At 39.1% G+C, this 25345-nt stretch overlaps 1 protein-coding gene across 3 annotated transcripts in view; it reads right to left on the bottom strand.

Annotated features, from left to right (window-relative positions):
- Window positions 1-25345, bottom strand: part of LGR4 (leucine rich repeat containing G protein-coupled receptor 4) — a 154881-nt gene that overhangs the window by 49727 nt on the left and 79809 nt on the right. For 2 of the 3 annotated variants that reach the window (XM_089521321.1, XM_089521319.1), the window contains exons 3-4: window positions 8225-8296; window positions 7230-7301 (exon numbers count right to left, since the gene is read on the bottom strand). The exons of the other annotated variant lie outside the window; for it this stretch is intronic. In XM_089521321.1, the coding sequence (XP_089377447.1) occupies window positions 7230-7301; window positions 8225-8296 (144 nt within the window). The remainder of the gene's footprint in view (window positions 1-7229; window positions 7302-8224; window positions 8297-25345) is intronic. 3 annotated transcript variants of the gene reach the window in all.

Below are 25345 nucleotides of genomic sequence, written 5' to 3'. Positions count from 1 at the left end.
GCAAAATTACATGACACCTGAGGAAGTAGACTGAAGTCAATGAAAGCTCATGCTGCCAACTTCTTCCTTTCAGTTAGTCTCAAAGGTACTACAAGATCTGTCTACATACTACTACAAACAAGGAAATCTACATTAAAAATCAGCCAGCAAGAAGAATATAGTAGCAGATCAGAATGAAGAATCACCAAAGCAACAAACTATCTGAATAAAATAATAATGCATGTTTAATGCCTCAGTGCGAGCTCACATGTTCCATTTGTACAACACTAGGGCTGGGTGAATCCTGCCTTATTAGTATATGAGGAAAAAATAAATAACACCATGGTATATGTGGGAGGAGGGAAAGAAAGAATACTAAATGAACATTCAGACTACGGTATTAAGCCAAGCATAACACCATTTGCCATTCTCAGCAGACTGTTCTAACCTCTGTTGTGGACTGTGATTTGATCTCTTGCTGCTTTCTCCTGTTGCTTCACCACTACTGTATTTACATGGCTCACAAAACTCAATCACATCACTCTAACAGTGAAACCCTTAGTATTGACATAAGCAGTCATCTCAGAGTGTACAGTGGAGATAAACTGCTTTGGGACAACTAAAGTCTGGAGTGAACTTTGTTCTTTTTAAGTGCTACTTCAGAAACCACAAGGAAATCACTCCAATGACTATGAAGTAGCTATTAGATTTGAGAGGGAAGCACTGATAAGGTTAGATACAACAGAAATTGCATCATGACAAGAACAACAAATCTACTTAGTTAACAAGCACTTTTTCAACTTGCATGCTACTTGTAGTGCAGCATGCCTTGCTGTATCAGAACAAAGCTTATTTCATTTCATACATGAAACAAAAACACATAAATATCTCTGGTCCATTTGGAATGTGTTTTAAGCCACAAAGAACTATGTATGCTATAGACTAATTCTGTAAACAGCTCTAATTTAATAAATATGTGGTGTTTATATAATGACTAATATTTAAATATTTAATTTGGCTATAATGCCAATTTGATCCTTCATTCATTTGCCACAGAAACCAGCAATAATATGCAGAGGTAAAGTAATAAGTTTACTCTTTTTCTAAGTTATACTACAAATTGAGTCTCCCTTGTCTGGCATTCCTAAATTCTCCAAAATTCAAAACATTTTTCATGGGTGGCTGAGACAGTGATACATTTGCATTCTAATGGTTTAATGTACACAAACTGTTTCATGTGGAAAATTATTGAAAATATTATGTATAAAATTACCTTAAGGCCTTATGTATATATACAAAACATAAATGAATTTCATATTTAGACTTGTGTCTCATCTCCAAGATATCTCATTGCGCATATGCAAATATTCCAAAATCCAGAACATTTCTCGTCCCAAGCATTTTGGATAAGGGAGATTCAACCTGTGTACCTACACTCCTAATAAATAATAATAATAAAATAAAACTTTTATTTCTACCTTGCTTCTTGTAAAAACAACAAAAAGCGGCTTATATCCCTAAGGGATGTAGAAAAATTTTTTATACACTTGTAACACTTTGTTACAACTTGCTTTGGGGATATGTTATCCACTTTTGAAAACATTAATGGAGGTGAAACATTGTGTCACAGTGGCCATGATGACCCACTGATATGTTGGTTTGCAAGATAAATGTTTTTTCTAAATAGATCTGCCTCACCTGAAACACTGAATTGCTGGCTAGCAACTGTAGTATTATCAAGAGCCCTAAAGCTTTTGTTAACTATTTTAATTGAGACTTAATTGAGGTTAACTATTTTTCAGCCCTTGTTTCCACATGTTGAACTTGTCAAAGCAGGTTCCCTTGGCATTTTTTTTTAAAAAAAAGTTGGTGTTTACATTTAAACAGAGACAACTAACACATTTTAAAATAACTTACGCATAGCTGTAATGGTGCTGCTTGTTTGCCTTTAATGGCCAGAGGTGCAATTAACTACTTTTCAGTGGAACATAATGGGGGTTCTGCCTCTTTATTCATTACAAGGTTCCTTTTGGTTTACCCTGAGCAACAGAAAGGGGAGGAGGAAAGCTCACATGGATGGCTGACTTGTGCTGCCTGTTTGTTGGGTGTTGTGCAGCTAATGAGGACAACTAGCAAGAAGGAGGGAGGGATATGGGAGACAATGAAAACACAAGCTGCCTGCAGTAAAAATTCAGGTTAGTGGGGGGGGGGGGGGGGAAGTTTAGGAAGTTAGCCTGATTTTCTGCATTCCTCCATTTTATCCAAATGAGAAAGACTGGTGGCATCAAAAAGAGAAAGTGTGATCTCATGGAAGACAGAGAGAGCATTGCTTGACCAGGCTAGCTTCTCAAACAAGTAGAACCCTCAAAATCAAAGGAATTCTGAAAATGCAGCAGCAAGCTGTCTTGCACTTTGTATTTTAGAAAGACAGAAAAGACAGAAAGACATTCAAATGTATTATGTGTGAAGGGGTTGAAGTCCAAGGCAAGATGAATAAAAGATGATGAAAATGTAAAAATAAAGTGCTAGGTAAGAATTGATTTCTAATGTCTTTATAATTCTCTCAAAAATATCCAAATTGCAATATTTCACTAGGCCATTCAGGAGAAACGGAGAATTTTTTCTTGTATTTTATCAGTGGCACAATAGTTAACAGTAACAGGAACCCACTGATAATGAATGACTCAGCAAGTTAGCTTTCTGGACTGCAGTAAAAGTGACAAGTAACCAGCTGTGTGACCAGAATTTGATTAAAACAACTAGTTCTTTGTAAAATAAACTTTCCAAGCTTTGGTTTAAAAGTACTGTATATACTCATGTATAAGTCAACCTCATGTATGAGTCAAGGGAAGTTTTTGGGGCCAAAATCATGGATTTTGATATGATCCGTGGATAAGTTGAGGGTCAAATACTTGAGCATGTTACAAAAGCTCTAAAGGGAGGACAGACCCCACTCTCTCTCTCTGCTCTTCACCCCCAGGACTCCCAAGGCTCATGGCTTGGAAAAGGGAGGTCAGATCGCGCTCTCTCTCTGGTCTTTCACCCCCAAGACTCTCGGCTTGCAAAAGGGAGGACAGACCCCACTCTCTCTCTGCTCTTCACCCCCAGGACTCCCAAGGCTCATGGCTTGCAAAAGGGAGGTCAGACCGCCCCCCTCTCTCTCTCTGTTCTTCACCCCCAAGACTCCCAAGGATCATGGCTTGTGAAAGGGAGGACAGCCCCCCCCCCCCACACACACACACTCTAGCTCTCTGTTCTTCACCCCCAGGACTCCCAAGGCTCATGGCTTGCAAAAGGGAGGACAGACCCCATTCTCTCGCTCTCTCTCTCTGCTGTTCACCCCTAAGACTCCCAAGGCTCATGGCTTGCAAAAGGGAGGACAGACCTCACTCACTCTCTCTCTCTGTTCTTCACCCCCAGGACTCCCAGGGCTCAGGGCTTGCAAAAGGGAGGACAGACCCCACTCTCTCTCTACTCTTCACCCCCAAGACTCCCAAGGCTCATGGCTTGGAAAAGGGAGGACAGACCCCATTCTTTCTCTGCTCTTCACCCCCAGGACTCCCAAAGCTCATGGCTTGCAAAAGGGAGGACAGACCCCACTCTCTCTCTCTGCTCGTCACTCCTAAGACTCCCAAGGCTCATGGCTTGGAAAAGGGAGACAGACCCCACTCTCTCTCTGCTCTTCATCCCCAGGGTTTCCAGGCTCATTGACTTGCAAAACGGGATACAAGCCTGAGCATACTCTCTCTGTGTTTGTGTCCCTTGCCTCAGCAGCTGCTTGTTAGCTCTGGCTGCGTGGGAAGGCTGAGAGGGAAAACAAAGACACACACACACACACAGAGGGAGAGAGAGGAGAGCGCGCCATGGATAAAAATGGGGAACTGTTACAAGGCTACAGAGGAAGGTGGGCACTTCTTCTTTCAGGAAATTTATAAGCATTAACATATTGCCCTGTATATACATCTACCCATGATTTTGGAGTTCATTTTGGGGCATAAATTTCTCGACTTATAGTCCAGTATATACGGTAACACATTATCACCCCTAATTAAGTTTTTCTTAATATATGTTGAGTTGATTTTAACTGGCTATTTCTAAGCCAAAATTCCAAAGAAAATAAAGTATGGTAGCACCAACATATTACACAAAATGTAGAAACAAAACAAAACACCAGAACTTGTCTTTGCACTGCAATCATAATTTTATTAGGTGGGTGTGACTAGATAAGACCCATTAGCTCCATTCTGGATCAATGAAAGCACTGGATGGGTTGTACTAACATTCATCCAAGTCAATTATATGTCTTTCAAGGTGTTTTGTGAAGAGTTTTGTTCTAGTCCTTTAGCAACAGCATATTGCTATCAGGAAAAGAAACTGTTAATAGGAAGGGGGGGAAGTCTTAACATTTCAAAACTTATTACTGTATATACTCATATATAAGTCTAGACATTTTAGTCAAAAATTGACCCCAAAGACCTGAATCGATATAAGTACTGTACTTTAACTGTTCTTAAAAAATGAACCATCCCTTGATGAAAGGCAAGAGCATATGTTCTGGAAGCACTGACCCACCTCTATACTCTCATCCACCCAGCTTTTAGTGTGAGAACAAACAGTTATGCCTGGTGGAATTCTAAAAGTTCTGTGACATTTTTTTCCTTTGCTTCCTTCTTTAAATTCTTTGTTATGTGCCATTTAAGTTTTACCCTTGACTTATTCACGGGTCATATCAAAATCGTAATTTTGGCCCCAAAACCTGCCCTCAACTTAGACATGAAGTCGACCTATAGTCAAAAACAAACAGCTTCATTTATATACTGCTCATACTGAACTAACAGTGTCTAAGCGGTTTACAACTGTAAGCTAATTGCCCCCAGCAATCTGGGCACTCATTTTAGCCACCTACCGAAGGATGCAAGCCTGAGTCGAGCTTGAGCCCTTTTGCTGGTACTGAACTTACAACCTTGGGGTTTTGAGTGAGTGGCTGCAGTACAGGCATTTAACCACTGCGCCACCAGGGCTCCAGTTGAGTATATACGGTAATTAAAATTAGACCAAGACTGAATGTAAGAAAACTGTTTAGCCTCTTTTGATAATGAAGATATCCCAATATAGCTAACAGCAAACATGGCAAGGACATATTAACCCCAAAGCAGTTTTTCTGTGATACATCTTTGACCATCTTTTTTCAGAATTGGCATTGCTATAGTATAACATCCATCTTGTAAGCGCTGATTCACAATCATGAACATTTTTCTACACAAAAACTTTAATATGGGATTCTGTAGGGAAATTTTTTTATTGTTATAAAGGGCAGTATTTTGTTCAAGATTATTAAGCAATAGTTGGATAGGGCAGAAGGGTTACATATCTTGCAAACAACATGATCATAAGTCTCTCCTCCCATATTATCATCGTCGTTTTACAGGATGGCAAAATTATTTTACACTACTATGTGGATCAGGAATGGTTTTTTAAGTCAGGCTATAATTCTCTCATAAAAGTAAGCGTTTCCCCTTTGACAAGATTTTCTAGTTATGTCTGACTATAGAGGCCAGTGCTCATCGCCATTACTAAGCTGAGGGAGTCAAGATAAACAGGGAAATGGTACCTGTTTATCTTGACTTTTATATGCTTTTGAACTCGTAGGCTGGCAGAAGCTGGGATCAGTGATGGGAACTCACTCTGTAATGTGGTACTTGGGTCTCGAACTTCTGACCTGCCGACCTTGCGATCATCAGAGTTGGCATCTTAACCACAGAACCACTACATCCCACACAATTCTCTCATTCACACACACACACACACACACACACACCAAGGTGGTTAAAAATCAATGATTTTTTAAAAAAAATCCAAAGAAATCGTTTTTTTAATCATTTAAATCAGATGTTTTAAAATAAATGCTTTTTGAGGAAAATCTATCTAAAGATAGTTTTCTAATTAAAATACATTATGGTACAAAGGTTATTTATCATGAAACTGGGATTAGTTTTTAATTTAGGAGCATGAGAATGTATATTCCTGAAAGGCTTAATTTATCCATTCACAATGTCATAAGGCTATGCTCTTCCAGAGATTTTTGTGAGATTACTGGCCATTTTTTCTATCTAGAGCAGTGGTCCCCAAACTGTGCTCTTTAAGGTCTTTTGGACTTCACCTCCCAGAATCCCAGACTACTGGCCAACATGGCTGAGACTTCTGGGAGCTGAAGTCCAAAATCTCTTAAAGGGCACAGCAGATGCTTGTCAAAACTGTGAATGTGTGACTACAGAGATCATAATTCCATTGTTCTTTCGCAAATTTACATACTCAGAATAAAACCATTACCTCTTAAATGTTAAGTTTCAAAACATTCAATAAATAGACTGGGAGTGAAATAGATCGGCAGTGTGCGGAGGAAGGGGCAAGCAGAAAACATGAAAGTGAAATCTTTTGAGAAGACTACTCCACGTCTTTGGATTATTATTGGATTATTATTTTAGTTAAATTAAACTATTTACATTGTTATTGTTAAGGTAATTATTATTTTTCTTCTTTCAATAAAATACAACAGAAAAATTGTCTAGTATGAATGATTAACCTACTAAACTGGACATAGTTCACTTCACAATTATTTCATAATTATACATCTGTGGCCCGAAACGCATGGGCCAAATAAGGCTGCTTCTGGCCGATTTGAGGGTGTGGTGTTTGCATGACGCATACCTCCAAAGCAGCTGGAAGCCATATTAAAGGGAGAAAGCCAGACCTTTAAGGATCAGATATAATTCGCTCCTGCTGAGACTGAGGCAGCGGCCCACTTTGGGAGTAGGCTGTACGGCCATTGCAGTCCCAGACAGATCACAGGGGGAGAGGGAATTACATGATTAAATTGAGTCTTTCTGAGTTATTTAAAACAAATTGTGATTTAAATAAAATCCATCCTGAAAAATATATTTTCACCCTGTATGTGTAACTAAATTATGTGAACAACTGTATTTGGTGATTACATACCTGTGCTACAAGCACCATGATTTTCTTTTCTTGTATACTTCAGTTTAGAAAAAATTGCCATTTACACACCATGCAGTCAATTTCCATATGTATTTAATGTAATAATATTAGAATTGCATATAGCATCACATGTGCTGTGTTAAGATTACCATTTCAGTTATGTCTGGAATACAAAATATGTTCAAAGAGAAATAAAACAGGAAAAGCAGAGTTGACACAGACAGAAGCAGACTGTAATTCACTTGAAAACTTACAAGGATTGTAGTCCACCAAGTCCTCTGATGGCTTCATTAGGAACAGTTTTCAACTGATTGTTCTGCAGAGTGCTGTAAAAATGAGCATCAACAATGTAAACAAATTTGCACCACTATTTCAATAAACTTTCATAGATTCAATACCATTTCTTCCTCCTATGCCAGTCTATACGTCTACTTCTCCCCCATTTCAGAGTTCTAAACTGAACAATATAGTGTAATATAACTTGAGCCCTATGTATGGGGAGGGAATACTTTCATGTCCTTCTTGAATCATACAAGGTCTTCTCACTCCAGGACTCTTAGTGTAGAAAGTCAATAAAACAGGCTAATAGTTGGGAGATGCCTTTTGTACTCTAATAATTATACCTCCACCTCAAAACATTTTCATCTGGTACATAATCAGAAACTCTGAGGCATGCAAGAAGCACCTCCTTGCATGCACAGAATTCTGGTTTCATACATGATGATCTCTTGAGAAATGATCAAGTACAGGCTGATCCATATAGCAAGCAGGGTTGTGAGTGAAAGTTAATTTTAAAAATGGGATTTAAAGCTTGCTAACACAAATCTTTGGGTATGTGTTATAATTCTGGTGTTTAAAAGGTCACAGCAGCCTCACTGCAAGGTACTGTACTGAAACAGCTTGCTATAGAGCAGCTCCCATGCATTTCTAATTCAAGATGACAACATAATGCTCTGTGCCTGTGTATACTGCTCTTCAAATCAAACATGTGATCTCCAATTAAAATAAGCAATAAGCATTTAATCAAATCTACAAACATCTTCTCTTTCCCCAGCACCTAAATGGTTAATGCTTCATCCAAATTATGAAGAAAGTGACTACACAAACAGTTTTTCATATTACTAGCACTCTGCTGTTCAGAAAGCTACAATAAAACACTAAGTTGTGTTCATTCTGTCAGCAAATATGCTGAGAGGACAAGGAAGAAGTAGGGAGTTACCCCTTGAACCTCTGAAATTTGATTACTTACAGAACTTTGAGTTCCTTCAACCCAGACAAGGCCTTTGGATGAATAAAAGCAAGGTCATTGCCAGCCAGCCGTCTGGAAAAAGATTGTAATAATAATAACAGACCATGAAAATCCATCATACTTCTATTTGTCTAATAGATTAAATCATCAGTGCATCAAAATGTTCAAGCAGCTGATTTACTCTGAGTTAGATTATGGCACATTCGTGCTTTGTATTCACTAGCACTCACTCAACTCATGTTTTAAGAAACCATAATGAATGAAGTTACCACAGGCTGTATTTGCAAGCAATATTTAAACCACAAGTATCATGCCACAGCCACCGCATTATGAGCTGTAGCCTGCTGCCATAATCCCACAGTAGAAAAGGTAGTCTACAACTAATGCCAAGAAGCCACTCCTGAAAATAAGATAAAGCTCTCAAGCCAAGATAACCATGTTTATTTCTACATAAAAGATGGGTATTTTGTGTCAAAAATGTCACTTTTTTAAAATAAAAATCCACCAAACCACCACAGTGCAATGTGCTATTGTATTTGATTTCCCAAAAATTTATTCGTACATATCCCAGTCCTTACTGTCTCATACCCTTTTCTCTGTACACTTAGAAGTACTGCTATCCACAGATTCAGCACTCTTTTTTGTATATTTTAAGTGGGCTATCTCCATTTTCTAGGCCAGAAACCCCTTAGCTTGTAAATATCTCCTGTGTGTCCAGTTAGCACTTTATTTAATTTGAAGTCCTAACACACTTTTTAAAAAAGACACCAGTTACAATGAACCAACTGAGACATCATGAGACCACAATGCAATGAGAACTGACATCCCAACTCAGGGTCCAGTGATGTGTTTTCGCCAATGATGGACAGTTTTTGGCCTGCTAGATATCAGCTGCCATCAACCCTAGCAAGAAAATCCAATAGTGCAAGTTGATGGAAGTTACAGCCAACTACAATTGGAGGACTAAATATTCCCCAGTCCTTGTTAATCTTAGCAAAATCTGAGTAAACACAAGTCAAAATTAGACACAGTTCAGAATCACAGGAAACTGTGGCTAGTTTAAAACTGCAGAAGAAACACCTGATCTCTTCCTTGTAGGCATGATGGGGCGGGGGGGGGGGGGGACTCAGGCATAAGACTCATACATCTTGTTCATGAAGCATGCTAAACCAGTTTACTGTACAATTTCTGCATTACATTCCTGATAGAAGAAAAATAATACCCTCCAATATGCTGAAGCACCCAGCACCAGAAGAGAAACAGCTTTGAAATGAAGTTACCTATTTATCTTTTCTATGTATGCTCTTCAAACATTTATTCTGTAGTAAGTCTTTGTTGTTATATGGTCCAATTTATGTCAACTGCTAATACATATGGCACTAGATATTTTAGTTAGGCAAGAGATAAGAACAGGCTTAACATCTGGTAATTCCCGCTGCCAACCCAAATAATAGATCATTTTGAGCCAAATTAGTTGCTTCCTTGTTTGTTTTAATGCCTCGGCTGAGATCTGAAGATGCCAGTACAGATTACCCATTTCAGCTCAGGAAAATACAATAGGAGTGTTTGTAGAAAAAGTTTTATTACACGTAGATAGTGAAATCAACATAATTAAATCATATTCCAGAAACACATGAAGTGATACGTCAACAGGACAAACCATGTGGATTTCAAAAGAAGGTGGGCAGGAGGAGATGGTACATAGTTGAACAGCTTACACTAATATTTCTATTGTTTTGGCCTCCAATACATTTTGATCTCTTTTATTCTTTTTAGAAATAAACTTGTCATGGTACACATTTTCTTAAACTGAAGTGAGAAAATAAGGAACACCTAAAAATACAAATATGATGCTTTAAATTTAAGCCATATGGGAAATGACATGCATAACAGGAGGAAAATTATGAAATGTTGTTTTTAATCATATCTTGCTTTTTGGTTCAGCACGCTGATCTCAAAGTTTGAGAACTGTCAAATTACTCCTTTGGGAGACAGCTTGCATTTCCTCTCTGTTAATATTGTGGTGGCACATTTTCAGATCCAAACTATGTTAAGGCCAGTACATCTATGATCAAATAGCAATCCAATTTTCTTTCCCTACACATCACCAATCATCCCTAAAGCTGATTAAAATGCTGATTCAAAAAAGGGGGTTGTATGTTATGGGTAGAAATGGGGAGGGGGCAATTATTGCTCTTTAAAAGGAAGAAGCACAATGGCACTGCAGTTGGTATCAAGAAATAGTGTGTGTGAAGCTAAAGTCAGTCAAGAGTTAATGAGCTGAAGAGAAGTAGCTCATCAGGGTAATCTAAAAAGATGGTTAAACCTTTCAGAAAAGTTTGAATTGCTTTTAGTTCTCATGTATTTTGAAATATATCATAAGGATGAGATACAGTGTAAAGAGAAGGAGTAAGAAGAATAAATTCAAAGGCTTCTCTTCCCATCGAAGATACATCCCATTTAGCTCATCTTCTGTCCCTCCCCAGTCCGATTTAAAAGCCTTCTCTTCCCATGAAAGAAACACACCATTAGCTCCACTTCTGTTCCTTCCCTGTCCAATCTGAAAGCCTTCTCTTCCCATCAAAGAAACATCCCTTTTAGCTCCATGTCTGTCCCTTCCCAATCGGATCTGAAAGCCTTCTCTTCCCATCAAAGAAACACCTCATTTAACTCCACTTCTTTCCTTGCCAACCCAATGATAAAATGTCTCCTCCAGCACCTGGATTTTTTATCCACAGATTCAAGCATCCACGGCTTGAAAATATATATTTTTAAAAGTATAAATTTTAAATAGCAAACCTTGAAATTTAACATTGGGTTGGCGAGGAAAAGAAGTGGAGTTAAATGAGGTGTTTCTTTGATGGGAAGAGAAGGCTTTAATATCAGATGGTCGAGAGAGGTCCAGAGAAGAAGAAGAGACGAAAGTGGTATTTTCCCCATTCCATCTTTTTATCCTCGACCTATCCACAGGCCATATCAAAATCCAGGATTTTATATACAGTACTTTTAAATGCAGTTTGCCGTGTACCTGCAATATAGAGCATGATATATAGTGGGACCTTGGTATCTGCTGGGGTTTGGTTTCAGGAACCCCCATGGATAACAAAATCTGGGGATGCTCAAGTCCCATTAAATATAATGGCAGAGCAAAATAGTATCCCTTATATAAAATGGAAAATCAAGGTTTGCTATTTGAAATTTATACTTTTTAAAACATATATTTTCAAGCTGTGAATGCTTGAATCTGTGGATAAAAAATCCATGGATAAAAAGGGCTGACTGTATATTTAACTGAAATACATGGAATTTACGGTGATCAAAAAATGTGTTTCCTTTTCAGCAAACTTTCCGAAGCATTTGAGGTACATTCAATTTTAAAATAAACTGGAATGAAAAGTGTGGTGCAAGCTAGAAACAGATACCTCCAACATTAAGGGAAAGTTTACATGATTTCAGAGGATAAGCAAAGAGCCTACCTCAAGACAACTCCTGTTTATTCTGTCTGTTTCAACCAACGAACCAAAAGTGCAGTCCATTACCTTTACATTTCTTCTAAAACACATTTTTTCAGGAAATGGAATACAACTAGCTACTGTAAATGTGCAAAAGCTTCCCTAGCCAGTTTAACAAATATACAATCAGCATTCATACAGCTGCCTCTAGGAGGAGGTCTCCCCACTAAAGGGGCTTAAGTGAAGTTTCTTCAAGCAGAATAAAATTAATATAGTTAACAATTATTTGGAACTGTGGCTATGCTGTTGCAGCTATGAACCTGATATTCTCTTAATGAATCAGATTCAGCCCAAAATGAGGCACAATAAGGACTTGTGAAAAGCTCTAGACCAGGGGTCCCTAACCTTTTTGACTCAGGGACCCCTTTTTAGAATCAATTTCTATGGTGAAGCCTCTAAGAGTCCTAACCTATGTCTTACAAGTTAATGGTTTTTACGGAGTAGTGTTACATTTTGTTCATTATTCTTTAATTTCATTCAATTTTCTATTTATTTCATGTTCCTGGAACGGCCACAGAGCACCTGGGAAGTGCACACAAAGCCCTAAGGGCGCCCCTGAGAACAGTTTGGGAACTGTTGCTCCAGACCAATTTTTCAACTTATAAGTTTCACTGAGCTGGTTTGAACATCATGGACCAGCTTAACTGTGAGATTAAGAAGTCAGAGTAAGTCTTGGGAACACAAGTTCCTCTTTGCCTGGCATAACAAGTGGGCCCTGTATCTTTCTGCATTTTCCTCAGAAAGTGCAAAGTACATTAATAGTAACAGTAATTCATTAATTCTCAGTAACTCCCCAAAATTACCTTTCTTGACTACAATAACAGTAACATGATCTGCTGAGTGAGCAGAATAATGAGTACAGTAATCAGTTCCTTTTAAAAGGCAACATTCCAAGCAAAATAGATATGGCTCAAGATTTGTGAGGAAGTTTAACATATTTCCATTAAATACAAAGCTCTTTTTATCATATCTTTAGCTATATTTGAAATGAAGAATTTTATTTCCTTCCACCTTTTATTTGTCGCTGTCAATCATGTTTGTGGCTCTTTAGTAATCCATTTTCATAGAACTATAGAATCCTAGTGTTGGAAGGATAGCTACTGTGGTGTAGTGTTTTCAGTGTTGGACTGTGACTCTGGAGACCAGGGTTTGAATCTCCACTCAGCCATGGAAACCCACTGGGTGATCTTGGGCAGTTTTACCCTCTCAGCCATGTTTAGAGGAAGACTAGGGCAAACCTCCTCTGAACAAATCTTCCCTAGAAAACTCCACAATAGGGCCACCATATGTTCGAAATAACTTGAAGGTATACAACAATAACAGCAAGTTGGAAGGCACCACAAGGATCATCTAATGCAAGAATATACAAGTAAAGCCCTCCTGAAGGAGGTTTGATGGGAAACTTTCAGGAGTACCTTAGTTGTGTATTCCTGCATGGCAGGAGGCTGGACTAGATGACCCTACTCTAGGATTCCATGATGCTATGAAAATGATTAATATAAGGCCACAGACATGATTGGCAGGAACAAATAAAATACAAAAGGAACTCAAATTCTATATTTCAAGTCATGTCAGAGAGAGATAAATAGCAAGTATGACTATCTTGCTTTACATAATTACACAGCTTTAGGAACAACTATATAGTCACAGCAGAGTGTTTTTCAAATTTTAATGTGTGTTTTTCAAACAGAAGTCTTACACATGATATGGAAGTCATTCCGAAAATGAAAAACCTCCAGAACCATTTGGGGTATAATAATAATAATAATAATAATAATAATAATAATTTGTTTTATTTATATACCGCTATTCCAAAGATCATAGCGGTGAACAGCAAGTAAGCTAATTAGCAAGAAGGCTAATTTGCCCCCAACAGTCTGGGTACTCATTTTAGTGACCTCAGAAGGATGCAAGCCTGAGTTGAGCTTGGGCCCTTTTTCTGGTCTTGAACTCGCAACCTTGTGGTTTTGAGTGAATGGCTGCAGTACAGGCATTTACCCACTGCGGCACCAGTGGGTAAATGGGAGTCTGTCCAAAAGGAGAGACAAGGAGAGGTCTGCTAGACATACAGGGTTGTGGGCACATAGAAGTAGCACTTTGCATCCTGCCTATTAAAATCCAGTGGATCGTTACATAATATAAGCCAATGAAGCACACTTTCAAATCAACTCTGTCATTCCTTAGAAAAGAAATTAACAACATTCTGTGAGCCAGGGGCCACTCCAAAACCCATGCACTAATCTCCATAATTTTAAGAAATATCGGCCCCCAAATTGTGGAACAATGTACCGGAAGAGATCTGTCTTATTACCACCTTGGAAGCTTTCAAGAGGGCACTTAAGACGGATCTCTTCAGGCAGGCCTACTCACCTGACCTATCATGATGACCCTAAAAGATCCCCACCCAACTATGACAAGATGGAAAATAGACGACAAGCTAGCTTTTAGCAATAGTAGTGATATTGTGATATTGTGATTTTAATGAATGTTGTAATGTGTATGTTTTTATGCTGTGATCCTGCCTCGATCCGCAGTGGCGGGAAAAGATAAATTATTTTTTATTATTATTATTATTATTATTATTATTATTATTATTATTATTGGGAGGGGAAACACCTCACACAAAGCTTGCCTGTAGACAGGTAACAAACAAGGGAGGAGTGTAGTCTTAACTTCTCCCATATGAATCTGTTTTCTACAAGCATGCTGATTTTAATCAGACAGAACATTTACTTCTGCTATCTGCATTTACATTATGAGGCAGTCAAGTAACACATACTATATACCACACTTCCAAATGTTTAAGTATAATTTTTCTTTTATGTGTCACTCTAACTGTTCATTTTTGGGGGCTGGTAATACAGATGTAACAAAAGTGTAAAGTTTCCAGTGAAATACTTGACATACTCTTAGTTGATCCATGATACTCAGTATTCAGATACTTACTGTAATTCACTGTGTTTACTGCAGAAAATAGGAAATGCCTTAGAAATACTGGAGAAATATCTTTGGCCGCACACAAAGGGCTCCCTTGCTTTTCTATCCTCTGTTTCAACCCACTGCCAAATCCCAAAGAGTCCCTTTCTCTGTTCCGAATAGCATGATGAACCCTTACTCCAACATATGGATGAAATGGCCTTCTTCCATATTATTATAAGCACGCATGAGCTATGCAGCTGTACAAATATCTTGCTTGAAGTTCAAGGAAAGTTTGCAAAACATTTACTGCAGCTGATATTTAAGTGGGTTCCCTGTGCATATTCCAGAGAAATAATTAATATTTTCCACTGCTGAGTACAGTGATTGACCAGTCTCAGAGAAGAAAGCAATAGGAAATTCTGGACATTATCACAATTTTGCTACAAAAAGTTCTCAAAACTTATTAATGTCCATCTAGGGTTGCCATATTTTAGTCACTCATATCTGGGCATCTAATTTGCATATTGTGCAAATTGTTATAACTGTACATATTATTAATTTGCATTCTGATTATGCAAATTCAACATATTAATCATTGTACTTTTTCTACCATTATGTTTCACCTTCAGTACTAGTACCAAGCTAAGAACTCTTTCTTTCTCTCCCCCCCCCCCCCCCCCGCACCAAGTTGGTGTGAAGAGAGGGAGGCTTCCAGGTAGCTCCAGAGAATTACAGTTAAAGAGAGTTAGCCTTTACTCTCTGTCAAGGCTATCTGGAAGCCTAACCCTAGGTTCAAGCCACTGACACACCCACCAAGCAGCAAAAAGCTATTGCTGTTTGTCTCCTTTTCTTTCCCACCTGGGTCTGTTGGGAGAAGGGAATGAAAGAATAAGGTGGCAATGTTATGCCTGTGCAGTAGCAACTGGAGCCTGCAGGGCAAGAAGAGGTTCCTGCCAGTGCCAGACTTCTTGCATGATTTCCTTTACTTCATTTTAACCTATTCATCAGCCTGCAATGAAGGAGAAATCCAAGATTTACTGCATCTGGCCCCATCAGCCAGGACATTTTTTAGACTCTTCAATCCAGGATTTTACAGGTTTCCCAGGACAAATAGCAATCCTAGCTCAATCTAGAAATAGAGGCAGAACTGCTGACCTAGAATCTTCTCTGAGGCAAGATGAAAGTCCAACAGCACCCATTTCAAGAAGTACTGTGATGGAACTGGCAGCTTTTTGTTTGTTGAGGAGTAGCAGATGAAGAGTCTTTGTGACTTCCAAAAGGCCACAGTCCTGTTGACACAGAACGCCAAATCCTTTTGCACATGGAGAAAGTGCAGCATCCACTCAAATGGAGAAGTGGGATTCTATTAAAGTCTTTAACATGATGTCCTGGTTGACATGGAAGGCAGATCAATGGCAGATTATGGCAGTGGATCAATGTCAATCAATGCCTTTGGAAGACAACGTAAGCAGGAAATGCAGAACATGTTTGTATCAGCTTCAGAGGAAGACACATGAAGAGGAACCAAGAAATCTTGAAGCTTCCTCCATTTGTAAGAGTAAGAGCATCTGGTGTAAGGCTAACGAATGGCAGCAATAATAATCCCAGACAGCAATGGGCAAGGAAACTAGTAAACAATCCTCCATGCTATAAGGTTAAAGGTATCTAGGTTAAGCTGCCTGACCCAGACCTGGTACAAGATGAAGATATGTATAGTTTTTATGGGTTTTTTGGGCTATCTAGTTTGTGTACAAGTTGAACATAGACCCCTCGAGACATATGGATAAGGAGGGCAAACCATAGCTGCTAGGGCAACCCTTGTGTGATCAGGTTGCAAGTTGCTTGGTGCTGGCAGAGTTTGGCTATTGTCTTCATGAGAAGAGGGAAGGGAAGAAAAGCATACAAGATGACTCCTCCCCAAGGAAAAAGGAAGACATCTTTACCCAACTTCCCCTGATAAGTCTGGGAGCAAAACTTCTCATACTGAGCATTCACCTGAGATGCAAAGAGTTCTAACACTGGAATTCTCCAATGATAGAAGATCAGTACCAAGCACTGGGATGGACCATCCATTTGTGCAACGAATTTAACATAGTGCTGAGCATGTCCGTGAAGACATTTTCTTCTCCTGGGAGATGGGCCTCCATGACCATGGTGTTCTTGTCTATACACCAGACCCAGAGTCACTGCGTAAGTTAATGGAGCACCATGGTCTGTGCACCCTCTTGCTTGCTGAGGTAGTAAATGCAATGGTTGGTCAGCACCTGTTCTAGGTGCCCTACAGAAGAGCTTCGAAGAACAGAATGCCTTCTTCATGACTAATAGTTTCAGGGTATTGATGTGGAAAGACTGTCATGGACAGATGTAGTGATTTATGCAGGTCCAGAATAAGACACAAATCCCTGTCCTTCTTGGCTACAATAAATTAAAGAGTGAAGAAATGCTGGAATCATAGAATCCTAAAATTAGACGAGACTTTAAGGGCTATGTAGTCCAACCCCCTGCCATGCATGAAAACATAATCAAAGCACCCCTGACAGATGGGCCATCCAGCCTCTGTTTAAAAACCTCCAGACAAAGAGACTCCACCACATGCCAAGCAGCATGTTCCACTGTCAAACAATTCTGACTGTCAGGAAGTTCTTCCTAATGTTGAGGTGGGCTCTTTTTTCCTGTAGTTTGAATCCATTGCTCCAGATCCTATTCTCTGGAGCAGCAGAAAAAAAATATCACTTCTCAACCTCCTCTTCTCCAGGCTAAAAATACCCAGCTCCCTAAGTCACTCCTCATAAAGCATGGTTTCCAGACCTTTCATCATTTTGGTCACCTCCTCTGGACATGCTCCAGCTGGTCCATATCCTTTTTGAACTGTGGTGACCAAAACTGGGCACAGTCTTCCCAAAGAGGTCTTCCCTTGATCTAGACACCATACCTCTATTGATGCAGCCTAGAATCGCATTGACTTTTTAGCTGAGTCATCAACACTGTTGACTCGTGTTCAATTTGTGGTCTACTGGGATTCCTAGATCCCTTTCACATATAGTCTTGTTAAGCCAGGTGTCCCCCACCCTACATACAGTGGTCCCTTGCCTTATGCGGGGATCCATTCCGGACCCCGCTGCATAAGGCAAGTTCCACCTATGCTCGAGTCCCATTGAGGATAATGGGGCTCGTGCACATGGTGGCGTGGCGGTGCGAGTGCCGTGGGTGCGCATGCCATTCATTGAATGGTGTGGGGCTTCCAACATAAGCTGAAAGCTGCATAAAAGGCACCCGCATATGATGCCGGTGCACTGTATGTGCATTTCATTTTTTCCGCCTATGTGCAGTACCTTAAATTTCTCCCTGTTGAAATTCATCTTGGTAGTTTTGGCTCAGCCTTCTAATCTACAGTGCGCCCACACCATATGTGGGTGCACTATACACGGTTTCCTGCTTACGTGGATGCCATGTGACAATGTAAACAATGGTGTGCACGCACGCGCCGCACCACTGCCATATGCACGCGCCCCATTGTTTCCTATGGGGCATGAGCATACGCACATTTTTCCTTAGACGGGGGGGCCGAATGGATCCCCCGCATAAGGAGAAGGCCCACTGTATTAAATTCACTTTGAATTTTACTCCTGTCCTCTAAGGTATTAGCTATTCTAATTTGGTGTCATCTGCAAATTTGATTAGCATGCCCTCTATTCCATTATCCAAGTCATTGATAAAGATGTTGAATAGCACTGGGCCCAGGACAGAACCCTGTGGCACCCCACTAGTCACTTCTCTCCAAGATGAAGAGGAGCCATTGGTGAGCCCTCCTTTGAGTTCAGTCAATCAACTATTACAAATCTACTAAATGGATCTGTTGATACTGTGAAAGAGAAACAGGATCGATGGCCCCCTTTCCCCAAGAGCTACCATCTCTATAGCAGTGTGGTCAAGAGAGGTGTGGAATGAAGGATGCCAGAAGGCAGATACTTCCAAAATTGGATGGCATAACCTCTGGCAATATCAATCACCCATGAATCTGAGATTATGGAAGCCCAAGCCTCGAATCTTGGAAAGTCAAAAGAGATAGATATCAAAAGTTAAAGATAGAGAAAAAATATATAACAATTCAAAACAAATTAAGGACGGATTTTACAAATATTTCAAGAATTCATACCAACACAGAAATGTCCAGCCAGGAGCAACTCAGAAATATCTAAACCAAACAAAAATATGGAAAATCTCAGATCAACAAAAAGAAGAGCTGAATAAGGAAATATCAGTAAAAGAAATATGGGATGCTGTTAACACACTCCAACCAATGAAAGCACCAGGTCCAGATGGCTTTACGGCACGTTTTTACAAAGAATTTAAAGAATAACTCTTACCATCCATGAAAGTCATACTGAGTAAAGCCAAGAAAGGTAGGATTCCGACATCTGGGAAATCTGCAAATATAACTTTAATTTCAAAAGAACAAGATGACATTATAGATGTAAGGAAACGTTTGGTCTATGTTATTATGGGGTATGATATATCGATTAACATATTACGCAATAGCTTCAACTTAGGGGGAAAAGGTAACTTTGAAGTCCACAGTCTTTACAGAATTGGTTAAAAGTAAGATAGAGGCACTTAGAAAAAGAACAGAATGAATAAAGTAAAAGGTATTATTTATTGTAAATTAGAGACTACGGATATCAGGAAAGGAAGTAACTTTTGTAGATGAGTAATTGTTTGTTTACTTGTTTGTTTGTTCTTATTGAGTGATATTTTATGTAGTAGATGAAATTTATGGTGTAAAGTGTTTAAAAATTGTAGCACAGATGCTATTCTATGATCCTCATTTCCATGCTAGTAGAAGAGAGCATTTAGCTTCTCCCAGAGTGATACATTCTCATATACATGAGATAGTCGGAGATCCTACAGATGGGAGTGGTAGAGGAATAAAATGTCCTGCCCGCTGAATCCAACTTTTTACATTCTTTGTTGGCTAGTGTTGAATGCAGATATCTAGCTGCCCAAGACTGGGCTGCATCGATAACAGAATTTAGCTTAGGGTGCTGTCTGATCAAATATCAATCAGTGTGGTGACTGCAGACAAGAAATAAGAAGATGACTAGGAATGGGAAGGCAGTGATGAAAGAACTAGACAAGATCCTAAAGCAGTGATGGCGAACCTATGGCACGCGTGCCAGAGGTGGCACTCAGAGCCCTCTCTGTGGGCAGACATGCTGTCGCCCTAGCACAGGGTTTGCCAGAGTTTCTTACTAGAAAGCCAGAGGGACGTGGCACTTTGCAATAAATAAGTGGGGTCTGGGTTGCAGTTTGGGCACTCGGTCTGTAAAAGGTTCACCATCACTGTCCTAAAGAGTAAAGACAAGATAACTGAACACTAAAGTCAGAATTGTCAAAGCCATAGTATTCCCCATCACCATGTATGAATGTGAGAGCTGGACAATGAAGAAAACAGGGGAAAAAATAAACTCATTTGAGATGTTGTGCTGGAGAAGAGCACCAAAGATACCGTGGACAGCCAAAAAGACAAATAAATAGGTCCTCGCACAGCTTAAACCAGAAATCCCACTGTAAGCCAAGATGATGAAACTGGGGCTGTCATACTTTAGCCACATCATGAGAAAGCACAACTCACTTGAAAAGATAATAATGGAAGGAAAGGTAGAAGGTGGCAGAAAGACAGGAAGACCACATGCTAGATGAATAGACTCAATGAAGGAGGTGGGGGGGGGGGGAGAGAGGACTTGGAGATATCTCATCCATGGGGTCCCCATGAGTCGAGGTCAACTCAAGGGCAGTTAACAACAACAATCATTTTGGAGCTGCCATCTGCTAGTAAAATTTTAGAAAACTCAAAATCTTGGCAGCCTAAACCATTTATACCAGTAAATCCAGACCACTGCCAATAAAAAATGTAACACATTTATATGTCTTAGTCCTCTGGAACAAAGAGCAACCTGTACAGGACTATAAATACTTTGTAAGAGAGGTTGGGAAATTGAAGCCAACCCTTCCCTGGATTTCTAGTTTCCATATCATGTTCCAGGTTGTTGCAATATGTTAACATTCTATAGAGAACACACTTGATACTATGACAAAGCACTTGGTGGTCTGTTGTTCCTTAAATACTTTGACCAATGCCATTACAGTCATTTGTAAATTACTTCCAGATGAATATTTGTTACAAATGGAGAGAATACTTCCACTATATTCATAAGAATTAAAAGATTCCTGACAATATGCTACAGTTTGAATTTACTAACTTTAAAATAAAGATGTAAATAATGTCCACACCTTCCCTGATTTTCGTCTGGGTAAAAACTGGGTCTCTCCTGTTTATGACTGCCCTTTCAATAATTAGCAGTCACATCAAGTAAACAACTACCTCTTCAAAAAGCCATGAACAGGGCAGAGAGGAGAGAACAAGATGATTATACAAATGTGGTACAGAGAAGTCAAAATTAATCATTATAATATAGTACTTACATATCTGGACCCAGAACAACAGGAGCTTCTAAACATGAACTAAAATGTGGAATATGAATTATTTTTATCATAATATGTAGGATTCAACAAGCCTCTGTGGAACACAGAAGAAGACAAAGGATGTCACACTATTCAGAGTACAGTCGGCCCTTCTTATACATGGATTTTTTATACACGGATTCAAGCATCCACGGTTTGAAAATGTTCCAAAAAAGTATAAATTTCAAATATCAAACCTTGATTTTATATTTGATTTCCATTTTTTATAAGGGACATCATTTTTCTATGTCATTAGAAAATATGGCTTGGGCCTGAGTTAATTGAGGGACCACATCTCCCCATATAAGCCACCCTGCACACTTAGAACATCCGGGAAGAACCTGTTGGAAATACCATCTTCCAAGTACGTTGCCACATCCCAGATGGCCTTTTCATTAGTAGCCCCGAGGATCTGGAATAGTCTTCCCGATGAGCTCCATCTTATGACGCCCCCTGGAATCATGTAAAAAGAGCCTTAAAACCTTTCTCTTTTGTCAAGCCTTCCCCCCTGAAGAATGAAGCTTGTATCTCTGATGCCATCAATTCTCTGCCTACCCTGGATATGTATGTTGTATGATTGTTTTTAGAGTTTTTGTACTACTGGATTTTATTTATGAGATTGTTTGTAATGGTTTTTAATAGTCTGTAACCCCGCTTCGATCCTATGGGAGAGGCGGGGAAACATAAATAAAATTTATTATTATTATTATATTCAATGGGTCTTGAGCATCCATGGATTTTGTTATCCACGGGAGATCTTGGAACCAAACCCCAGCGTATAACAAGGGTCCACTGTAGTATGAGACATCTGAACACAATGGAGCATGGTCTCTCTCCCAAATCTGTCTTTTTGTCCAGATTTACATACCAGTTTTCTTTGCTTATTTCATCGATGTCTATGTTTGTTAACTTAAACTCAAAGTGTTTTAAAATTCTTAATTTTGCTAACAGGTGATGGCTGAAATCCAATTGTTTATTAGTCTCAACTAGAACAGACCCACTGAATCAATGAGAATTTGGCAGATTAATATTTATGTAAATTCAATTGATTTAACTGGTCTACTTTAGCTGGGATTAACAACTGGATATAGGTCTACTATTTCAAGAGGCTAGAATTGCCTTTAACATTACAATGCAACTTTACAGAATTTGGACTTTAAAAAAACACGGACAATAATCTTCACTGCAAACTATGTTGGAGGGATCTCTCTTATGGGAGAGGAGGGGTAGAAATAAATATCATTATTGTTATTGTTATTATTTAATGGATGTAAAGAATGCTACAAACAGAACATGAAATTTTCAGAACATGACATTAAAAAGCAGCACTTCACAGGAAAGAATGTTAATTTCTCATATATATGTTAACTTTAAAAAGAAAAAAAGATGCCTTATCAGAGATAATGGCCCAAAACAACCATTAATTTTAATACCAAGAAGATTTTTAGAAGAGAAGCAGAAAATTACAGAGCTCACAGTCAAGTAACTGTCTGCAAGCATTTGGAGTTAGATTGTTTTTCTGTTTTTGAAAACAAGGATTGCATTTCTATTTTACAAATCTCAGCTGCAGTATACTTGTCGGGCACAGCTATCACTCCTATCCCCAAGAGTTTATCTTGAAAAGGTACAGAAGAAGAAACTATGACTTCACACAAGCTCTCTTTGACCATATCCATCCTGATTTCCTTCTTCAATTTCAGCTTCTCATCCCAGGCTCCAAATAAGCTTTTTGGGAGCACTGGTGGAAAGGAGGAATACCTTCTGGGTGTCCATCCATGTGTAAATGCTGCATTGATTACAATCCAAAGTTCTAAACTAGGTGGGAGCTTTGATCTGATTCAGCTAATCCTTAAATTAATTGTACAGCTGTCCCAAGCACAGGAAAAGGAGGTGGGCGGGGTTCACGCTGAGATCGTGAATAATCAAATTTGCAAATCTCAAGTCTGTGACTATGAAGGACCATTGTATACAGATTTGTTTCTAGTTTCGATGCAGGTAGAGTGGACATTGAGAACCAAGATAGCAGTGGCAACAAAGCATTCTTTGAGCAGGTATATGGAAGCAGACAATTCTTGGGGATGTGGCAAAGAACTCAAACCTACAGTTTTTTGAATGCAATAGTAATAAGAAAAGTCTAGTCTCTTATAACATCATGTTTAAAAACTTTGCCCCAGGAATTATTACAGACAGTGCAAGCTTTATCATTATTATTATTATCATTAAGCTTTATTTATATAGCGCTGTAAATGTACACAGCGCTGGTCATACAATAAATTAAAATAGATAAAATAAACCTGACTATGGTGTACATTCAACAAAAACAATTAAATATAATACATATTAATACATGTTAACATAATAATAATATTTATTTTTAGCTTGCCTCTCCCTGCAGATCGAGGCAGGTTACAGTAAAAGATAATAAAATACATAATACAATAAATCATAAAATTTCACAATCCTCCAATCCACCACCAACATAAAATATAACACTTAATTACAAATCCAAGTTAAAATTAATTAAAACAGTTAAAAGATAGCTATGGGCGGACGGGGTTATTTTTTATTTTGGGAGGTCAATAAGTCAGGGAAGGCTTGCCGGAAGAGATCCGTCTTGACTGCCTTCTTAAAGACGTCAAGGGTGGTAATCTGACGGATCTCCTCTGACAAGTCATTCCACAGTTTTGGAGCAGCTGATGAAAAGGCCCTCTGGATAACAGCAGTCAACATGGTCTTCTTTGGCTGTAGCAGGTTCTTCCCAGAGGACCTGAGAGTGCAGGGTGGATTGTTTGGAAGGAGGCGCTCCCGCAAGTAACCTGGACCCAAGCCATGTAGAGCTTTAAAGGTAATAACCAACACCTTGTACCACGCCTGGAAGCTAATTGGCAGCCAGTGAAGAGATTTTAAAATAGGTGTTATGTGGTCCAACCTGAATTTACCAGCATCCAGTCTGGCTACCATATTTTGCACCAGTTGAACTTGGCACAAAAGTAGCCCCATGTAGAGTGCCAATAAATAATGTCAATAAAATAAGTCAGACAACAAATTAAAATTGAAGAAATGAATAAAATTTGCCTGTTGTATAGTCAACCACTCCTGAATAATTATATAGCTTTCACCCACAGACTACTCAAGTTCTGCAGTATCCCAATGCATGCTGAATGTGAATGTTATTATTTAGGTCAGGTCCCAACAGTGCCATTGCAATGCCAGAAGCAGTTTTATCAGTGGAACTGAAAAGGGACAGTTCCCAAACCCTCAAAACTTCCTTTAGGATGCTAGGAAACCCTCTGGAGCAGATTTCCAGGCTCTGCTGGGGGGAAAGAGGAAAGAGAAAATGCTTTTTGGCAGCAAAAACACAACCAGAGCAATAATGGAATTAACTATTTCACACCCCAAAATTCTAATTTCACTACAAATAATAAGAGGATGTAAGCAGTTTGACGGCTAATCCAACTCTGTGTTGCATCTAAGATCAGCAAAATATGCAGTAGAAATATGACTGCTATTTGTGTTACTTTCCTTGAGGCTATTGTCCTTGGGTGGAGCCATTTTGTATCAGAGGCAGTTTGGACTGAGTAGGTTGGTGGGGCTGTTTTTTTAGTTTCTGTGCTTCTGGGGATTTCAGATGCTTCCCTCCCAATTCCCACGCTGGAAAAAACATGGCTCAGTGGGATGAAACATTCTGTCACAGAATGCTTGGAGGACAGATCTGTCAGTAAACTAGGCAAGATTTTTTAACTCTCTCCAGTAAAAACAGAACAGGGCATCTAACTCCACATAGATACGATTAAGTCCAGTGCAACGTAGTGATTAAAGTACACGATGACACTCATCACATTGCATATCACACTGCTGTATCCTTAGACTTAAATGCAATCATTACTTCCAGTTCAGTGAATTTCCCTACTGAATCAAATGAACAAGTTACTAGTAATTCATTCTAGATCCTGTCTGATCTTGGACATTAAACAAGGACAGTCTTGGTTAGTACCTGAATGAGAGACCATCAACAAAAACCAGGTAGTATAGACTATATTTTAGAGGAAAGAACTGGCAAAAACCTCTCTTGAATATTTCTTGTCTACGAAAACCCTATGAAATTCATGGGGCTGCTATAAGTCAACAGGGAATTTGAAGGCACATACACACGTACACAATCCTGTTG

The sequence above is a fragment of the Sceloporus occidentalis genome, unplaced genomic scaffold (genome assembly GCF_023333645.1).
Source record: "Sceloporus occidentalis isolate IW3139 unplaced genomic scaffold, rSceOcc1.0.p SCAF_4, whole genome shotgun sequence".
Classification (NCBI taxonomy): domain Eukaryota; kingdom Metazoa; phylum Chordata; class Lepidosauria; order Squamata; family Phrynosomatidae; genus Sceloporus; species Sceloporus occidentalis.
The sequence above is the reverse complement of the archived record's forward strand: the minus strand, read 5'-3'. Positions and strand labels throughout refer to the sequence as shown.